Source organism: Austrofundulus limnaeus, unplaced genomic scaffold, assembly GCF_001266775.1.
Source record: "Austrofundulus limnaeus strain Quisiro unplaced genomic scaffold, Austrofundulus_limnaeus-1.0 Scaffold195, whole genome shotgun sequence".
In the NCBI taxonomy this organism is placed as follows: domain Eukaryota; kingdom Metazoa; phylum Chordata; class Actinopteri; order Cyprinodontiformes; family Rivulidae; genus Austrofundulus; species Austrofundulus limnaeus.
The window spans coordinates 518,946-527,599 of NW_013952597.1; the positions used below are offsets into that span (position 1 = coordinate 518,946).

The window sequence follows — 8,654 nt, forward strand, 5'->3', positions numbered from 1 at the left end:
GAGGTCTACCTATGATGTCAATTACAGGCCTCTCTCATCTTTTTAAGTGGGAGAACTTGCACAATTGGTGACTGACTAAATACTTATTTTCCCCACTGTAATTCATAAAAAAACAGTCCTAGAACCAAAAACATGCACCTAGGGGTATTATTTACTCTTAAGTAAATGTATTTTTCCATGTGTATTACTGGACTCTGCCCACACCAACCTATAATACGAGATCTGCAGCACCAGATAGTTTGTCTATCGCCTCAATGCCGGGTAAATCCCCCAGATTATATGAAAAGTCTTTTTTATTAAGACAATATGGATCATATCCTAAATGTACACGTATGTTTTGTGATGTTTTGTCTGCACCAGCCCATTTAGGGCATTAGCGTACTCGCTGTGATCCATTTTGATTTTCATTGCTTCTGTTTAGCACATTTGTAAAGGTGGCTGTACTTTCTAACAGCCTTGGCCACCTGCTTCTCTAGTCATCTTTCACATAAAAACACCCACAAAGTTCTGACCAGTCACACATTTGCCACATATCTTGTGAAACAATAGTTCTGTGAGGGGGTCATGTAAAGAACGACAATGGGTCACATTTCTGCCACTTCTTATGAAGTGTAAACCAGACTTTATTCATCTGGATTAAATCCTCCTGAGAGGATGCTTTGTGTTTCTCTATGTGTCTTTTAAAGTTTGCACAGCGTTTTTGCATGTTTGTGTATTTTAAGGTGTCAGTAAGTGTATCTCATCAGCCTGTTGACATGATGTTCACGATGGGGGTCAACAAACATGGGTGACCACACCGAAGCTGCAATCCTGCCACGCATCTATAGGTGCACGCTATTTCCCAGCTGGCTGACATGTCGCTGATGACTGCAGCACACCAAGGAAGTACACATACGAAACAGACACCTCATTACTCATCTGTCTGACAACAACTTCTCTTTCCCACACACACTCATACACACACACACAGAGTCACAAACATTTCATCTCGCATGCCTGCACACCTCTGTGTCACTCGAACATACCTCTGACAACAAACCGCAGCAAAATACAGAAGTGCACATGACAGCGTGCAACACAATAACAGAGCAGACAACCTGTTAGTCGTACTGAGACAGGTTTTCAGACAGGTTTCACAAATTATGTGAGCGTTCGAGCCGGAGCCATAGATCCTGTCAGATTCAAATCACTCCCAGTAATGTAGGCTAAGTCGAAACGACTAAAAACGCTGATTTTAATTGTGGTATTAATGTATTAATTTGTCAGCTTTTGAAATGTTGTCCCGACGGGAGACGCAGCTGAACTTGAAGCGCTGGAAAAAAAGTGGCAGCTGGGGTGAAAGTGCAAAAAAATAAAAAAATAAATAAAAAGGCAGAAACAGAAGGATACGCGTGAACCAATGGGCTGAAAATGTCACAAGAAGCTTTCAGTTTGTAAGCAAAAACACAATTAGTTAATTTTTCCAAATGCATGGAGGAAAATTAATTCATTCAAAGCTGGAAAGGGTTTATTATTGTTATTGTACCAAAACATGTTTTAAAGTACCTGTTTGTTTACATTTAATACAAACTTCATTTTTATTTATTGAATGTTTCAGATAATAATTATAATCACTTAAAAGCAAACTTTATACTGTAATTTTCTAGTACTATATAGTATTTTGAGCTGCACAATATGTCACAAATTTATTGCCATTGCGATAACAATCTGTTCAATAGGCATATCACAATAAATGATTGGGTCAAGTGTTTGCATTTATTTGTTTTGTCAGCATCAGTCTGATAAACAAAATGGACCTGAGATACTGCAGGTTTTCATGATATGTACAGCCTTTTTAGAGATTTGACCATTGTGTAAATATTTCTTTTATTGTTTTAGATCTTTAAAAATCGGGGCAGTAGATGACCGATACGACCAAATCCTCCTGATGTCAGCAGCTGGCTGTCTGCTTGATAGTTGACTAGACATCCACAGACATGACTGATACCTAAATAAGCAAATATTGGTTGATAAATCGACCTACTTCTTCCTGTGCTGTATTCATTTTCAATATTCTTTATTTTTCTTCTTTGAAAATAATAATTTAACAAATTTAGTCCATGACTATTTTCATTTTATGCAGCTAAACCTTCTTATCATTATCTGACATGTTTGGTTTAAATGAAACAACCTTGTGGTTTTAGTTTAAATTGATTGTAAATCTAAACTTTACTGAGTGGGCATCATCATTTTTGGAACATGGATACAATCCTTCAGATCTGCAATACTTTATTCTGCAAATTCAAACTTTTTAAGCAAAGAAGCTTTGTCTRTGATTGATTTGAAAACGGGTATTAAATCTGTATTTTCCATGCATTGTCTCTTTTATTAGTTTGTGAAATTTTCTGCTGATGTTTGTACTCTTTATACAAAAATTAGTGTGTATCAGACCTGCACTAAATTAGGAAAATGTGATTAGATTTTTACTGTTAATTATTGTGATTTCAGGTGCACTTTTTCCATCACTACACTGAACACTTTGCAGTTTACTGTGTTAGATACTAGAATCTAAATCTAGTGTGAGCCTCAAGGACAGTGAGGGTCTATCTGATTATACTATGATAATAAGTTACTGCAGCTGTAATTGGTACACATTTACAAAAGTTCCTCCTCCATCTTGACTGGTCGAAGGGTTACAGAAGCCAAAAAAGTTAAACTGAGCTCAATACAAAGATTTGTTTTTTGAAGTTGGCAAGTTTCCATTAGCAGAATCCGTGTCCAAAACCTGACCTCATCCCATATGTTTCCTCAGTGTTTGAAGTTCCAGGCAACAAGAGGAGAGAACCAGTTGGTCGAGCCCAGCAGGGATTACGACGCGGCTGTTTTCACATCTAAAAGAAAAAAAAATCAGTGCTTTGAGTCAGAGATTAGGCTCTCACTGAGCATTAAGACATGATCTCTTAACGGTTAAAACATCAAAAAATACATGTGTAGGTTTGACTAAATGTGTCTGTCCTCACCTATCACTTTAATTAGTCATAACCCAGCAGCTCACACGTGGGGTAGGTTCAGATGCAGTGAGGTTGGATGTACTGGTGAAAGTCTGTTTGCACAACAACAATAAAGCCTCCAGCTCATCTTCCTGCCCCCGCACACATGCGCTCCATTGTGGGGTAATCTCACGCTGCCCAGATAAGTGGGTCACTATTTGTGCAGGCAGCATATGCTTTTGAATTCATGAACATGATTTTATTTTTTATTTTTCTATATAAATTAATTTTACGTTTTTAGCTCTGCCTAGATGAAATGTGACTGTAATCTTGGCGGCAGATTTATGGATGTGTGGGTGGACGAGTTATGAAGTGTGTATTTATTAAGGGTCTGCTGGGGAGTTGGGTGTGGTGGGAGCGGGGTAGGGGGGATGTTGCTGAGGAGTCGGCTGGTGGGCGGGGGCTTTTTAGTCATTAACGCCGGTGACACAATGAAAGTGACAAGGCAGAAGGACCTAATTGCATCCTTTCTTGTCTTTAGTGAATTGGGACAGTGTTTGAGTCGTGTTCGAGCGGCACGCAAGAGTCACCGTATTTCCTGTCCCAGCATTTCTTTCTCGTGGTTTCCTTTTTGATTTGCTTGCCCCGGGGTTGTTGATTTGGCTTAAAAATAGGCTGACACAGGACGGGGGGGTGGAGGGAGGCAGGGGGGTACAGTACGTAGAGTGGAGGAAGGACAGCGGTGTGTCGGAAGGAGCTCGGTGGTCACTCTCTCCTCGGGATCCTCGAAGGTGATTGATGACGGCGTTAGATTGGTTTGCTAATTGGCAGGAGGCCTCTCCGTGTTCGCTGAGTGGTTTGTTTTCCTGCTGAGGTCACTGCAGCTTCTTAAATTACTTAACCTGTTTGTGTTTCTTTCTTTTTTTCTGTCTTTTTAAAGGAAATCAGCAATGTACTGAAAGGAGCCTTGGAACGAGTGGAATCAAACGGCCCCTCGTCCAAAATGAACCCCAAAGTTCACTTCAGGTAAGTTTATATTTAAACACATGCTTTTATTGTGGAACCCCAGCAGACAGGTCATTCCGAAGCCGGAGTCAGAGCACTGATGGAGACTGGGATTAGCATTCTGGTCTTTGTTTGGAAGCCTGACACTCTGACGGGATTAAAGCATCTCATGAGTGTCTGTGATGTGTGTCTGTGATGTGTGTGTGTGTGTGTGTGTGTGTGTGTGTGTGTGTGTGTGTGTGTGAATGTCCCAATATGTTGTTCAGTGTGCAATTTACTCTATATAGGCTCAAATAGAAGCTGAAAAGTCATACTTTCACCTCTTTGACTTGGGTTTCATTGAATCAACAAAATAGGTTGGTGCTAATTTGTGTTTATGAATTAAAGCTTTCTCTAAAGTGACAGCTCAGATTGTTTGAATTGGGGTTTTTGTTGAAATGGTTTTAATATTGTTGAAGAAAGCTCTTTGAACAAAGTTTGATTTGAAGAGAGTGGGCAAGCTGACAGCTGGTCCAAGATGACCAAACAACTACTAAAATAGCAGTTTACTGCAAAATAAAAGTCTGTGAAAAGTTTATAAGAAATAATTCACGAGCTGCTATAAGAAATGTAAGAGTTTAAAGATGTCTGTGAATTATATGACCAAAAACCAACCATCCATTCATATTTGCCGCTTGTTGTGAAGTCGGGTCATAGGAGCAATAGTTTAAGCAGGAAGGTCTAAACATCTCATTCTAGTCACCTCTTCCAGCTCTTCTAGGAGGACTCCAAGGTGTTCCCAGGCCAGCTGAGAGACTTTAGGGCCCAGTATACCTGACCCAAAGCCAAACAGTTGATGCACGGTCACGTGGTTGTTCAACGTTAGTTTTCGCACACATCTTTCACAGTCCATTAGTCACATCACGCTGAGCTCCTGGAAAACCCCTCCTGCTGCGGTACACGTCCCTGCACAGGGTTTCTTTTTACTGGAGTCTACAATCCTTAAAAAAAAACCTGTGATATCCGCAGTTATTTTGTCCACAAATCTGTTTCTGTTAAAATACCACAGTTCCCTTTCAGTCAATTCACTCGGTACAACACATGTATGGGAAACCAGGCCCCTGCGTGTCCTGGCTGAACCCACCTCTAATCACGCCTTTAAGCAGGTGACGTGATGATGACAGATGTCAGGCTCCGCCTGCACATATATATACTGTCGCCATCACAGTCACTCCTTAGTTCTATTGCCTTTTTTAATTGCTTTGGGCATGCTTTTTATAAGAGTGTAACATTAAAACATGATATAACACTCAAAAAAGTTGATTTTACACGATATTGCCCCTTTAAAAAATCAATGCATCTCTGTGCGGAAAAAATGTTTCTCGCTCGTTTAACCCAGATAAAGTTTGAAGCTGATGTGTAAAACTTCAGACCTCCGTGGGAAYTCAGCTTTTAAGTTTTTTTTCCACGCCATCAGTCAAACCATAACCATGACGACGTTTGAGCTCCTCCATCACAAMCCGTCTCGATCCCCGAGCTCCTAACAAGAGTACAAATCATTCCGCGCCCGTCCTCTGCCCATTAGAAAACAGCTCTCTTAAAAATAACTGGAGGGAATCACAGGTGCTGCGAGGGAGCACCGGGCTGCGGTGACAGATGGTGATTTTTCAGCGTTTTACAGTACAGTGGTGTCTTGACAGCACAGAGAAACAATGGAGGCAAAGCTGTCAGAGATGGTTTGGCACAATAACAGATGGCTGGCAGTGGAAGACGCCGCAGTAAGTGACAGAGGACACATTTTTTCCCAGGGTCTCGGCCGCAGCTCTGTCAGGCTCTCGGCCTCCGTCGATGTTGAGGAAGTCAACCAAGAGTGGGAGCTCCATCTGTCTCTGCCCCCTCCCCTACACACACACACACACACACACACACTTACAAACACACAGTGGAACGCCTGCGTTTGTTTGTGTTTGAGTCAGTGGGATGCTAAAATGGGTGAGCGGAGCTATTCTGCATGTTAGCGCTCGGCGCTAACAAGCTACGGTTGCCTCTGATGAGCTTGTTTGTGCAGCAGTTTGTTTTTATGCGAATGTAAAAAAGGCTGGAGCTGTTTGTGTCTTTTTCCTTCCACTAACACACACTCACTGAATGCATTCGGAACTAGCTGTGTACCTGTTCACAWCCTTATCCAGGCTTGATTGTTTGTCTCTTAAAAAATAAATAAAAGAAAAACTTAATTCACAGATTTTGCGTGGGTTTGCAAATCAAACCTGAATGTAGCCGTGTTCTCTAATAGATGTAAATGTGATGCATGTGTGTATCTGTGAGTATTCAATTTAGAGGAATGTGACTGATGGTGTTTGTGAGCGTGTAATACATGTAGCAATAAGAATGCAAATTAGATGTGTGTGTGTGTACAGTATATGTGTGACCTGGCAGAGGTTAACGAGAGCAGGGTGACAGTGACAGAGGAGTGGCTTTATAATGATCCCAGCTAGTCTTTGGGGTGGAAACACATAAACCTTGAACTTCATTGCTTTTTGTGTTCAGGCTTGTTTAAGTCGCACAGATGGCTGCTTCTTSTTTACATTCTAGCTTCGAGGAAAACTATGCAGGAATACTTTTCATTATCTTCAGGTTTTAGAAGGTAGAAAATGGGCTCTTTCTTTGCAGCCTCCTTTTTCAAAGTTTTTCCTGATATTTTTCTTGGTTTCACCTCGTGCACTTTAGACCCTTAATGGCAAAACTGTTCCCTCTTGGCCTTGTTTTCCTGCAGGCTTAAAACTCACCCTGTGACCGATGCCTTGCTTTTTATCTCGTCTTATTTTGATTCTTTTTTTTTTGTTCTAAACACAAAACAAGCTCTTTTATATTCAGCTCTCCTAACTCTGGAGGTTGAATGTATTTATCACACGTTGCCTTGGACATAATAGCATTCAGCGTTCTTATACATTGATTTTAAAAGCATCTCTTTGAAATATATGCTTTTTTCTTACTASTTATGGGTTTTTACTTTCTATTTAAAGTCAGAGAATTTTGCTTGTTTATTATACTGTATGTAACCCACCACATCGCATAAAGGATTAAGTCAGGTTTGGTCAAACGAAACTAAGCTAACTATGTAATGGAAGATCCTTGAAAAATCAGTCTGAATTCTATTTTAAATATGTTTTAATGAGGATGTCTTAAGCGTAAACCTCAAACCGTATTTGGATATCGGAATTTCCYAGCTATTCTTGAAAGTAGCTTCACTATTGTGCAGGAAAGGTGGTGAAATTTTAAGACTTTTCTGCTCAGAAACATTGTTAGATGTTGGTACTGTTCACAAAAGTGCTTCAAAACATTCTTTAGAWTTCAWACTTTGGACATTTCATTCAAAGAACTCTTAGAAAAAGTATTTATTCATAATATTTGAACAAGTCTAGTTATTTCAAACTTTTATACCAGTGCACTTTAGCTGCCTAAATCTTGCTAAACTGAGCCATAATACAGTTTTACCTTAGCTTGACGGTTGCATTTCATTAGTGGCTCTAAATAGAACTGAAACACATCAAACTTTATGACCTTTACTGGGTTTTAAAACTACAAAATATTAAACAAGGACACATCAACTTGTTAATTTCTTCAAGTATCTAACCAAAGAATATTCATTATTTTSTGTTCCTTTTAAAGTCTTCTAAAAACACAACAGGGACAGCATTTCTTTTCTTTCTACTCCATCAAATAAGGACTAAATAACAGTTAAACTATGAGCAAGTGAAGTTCCTGATGAAATCTTGCCTGTAAATATGTAGAATAGAAAAAATATCCTTTATTGTCCTTCAGTGGGGAAATTTGGACATATCAGCAGCAGTTACATAGGGTAAGAATAGAAAAACAAAAAACAAAAACAATAAGATTGAACATAGAAAAAGTAGAGGAAATAGAAATATATATTTATCATATATCTCTTTATATACTGTATACCATGTATATACTAGTTATATTTTTTAAATTTAAATATGTTAATGGGAAATTAGTTTCCAAAGACAACAAGAAATTGGGTTAATGATGTTTTTGGCGTGTATCTATCAAAATTAAAAATTTAAATGATGTTTTTGAATGAGAATCTACTTGTTAATCTTTTTTTTTGTAATGAAACGTTGCACATTGTGCTTCATAGTTTCCTGTCTGTCTGCCAAAACAGAAAAAAAGCTATTTTTTTCAGTTTACTGTTTACCTCAAAGGCCATTTTTCTTCGCAAATATTTGACTAAATGGCCAATACTAATAATCCAGAGGATTTATCAGATATTATAGTATAGCTATAATARCTTGTAACTTAACATTTATGAGTATAATATGACATAAAAGATCTAAAGATTGACATTTATGGAACAGACATCACGTTTGTCCTCTTCTCCACCAGATATCCAAATCAAACCTTCTTCCTCTGTCACTGTTGTGTGTTTTTGTCCTTATTTATCTGCTGCTAAAAGCATCGGTTCAGGACTCTGCGGAGATTATTAGAGAAGCTCCTTCTGTTTCATCTGGATCTGCTCCTYCGTCCGTCTCCCTTTTATCTCCTGCTTTCCTCTTTTGTCCACCAGCTAGATTGGGTGGTCGAGACGCAAATAGATGAGAGGTGAAGTAGCCACCTGGGCCCCAGTTACAAACAACACACACACACACACACACACACACACACACACACACACACACACAC

General features: G+C 39.2%; 1 protein-coding gene across 2 annotated transcripts in view; it reads left to right on the forward strand.

Moving 5' to 3' along the window:
• Window positions 1–8,654, forward strand: part of pard3ba (par-3 family cell polarity regulator beta a) — a 232,395-nt gene that overhangs the window by 69,349 nt on the left and 154,392 nt on the right. For both annotated transcript variants that reach the window (XM_014018564.1, XM_014018565.1), the window contains exon 5: window positions 3,910–3,995. In XM_014018564.1, the coding sequence (XP_013874018.1) occupies window positions 3,910–3,995 (86 nt within the window). The remainder of the gene's footprint in view (window positions 1–3,909; window positions 3,996–8,654) is intronic.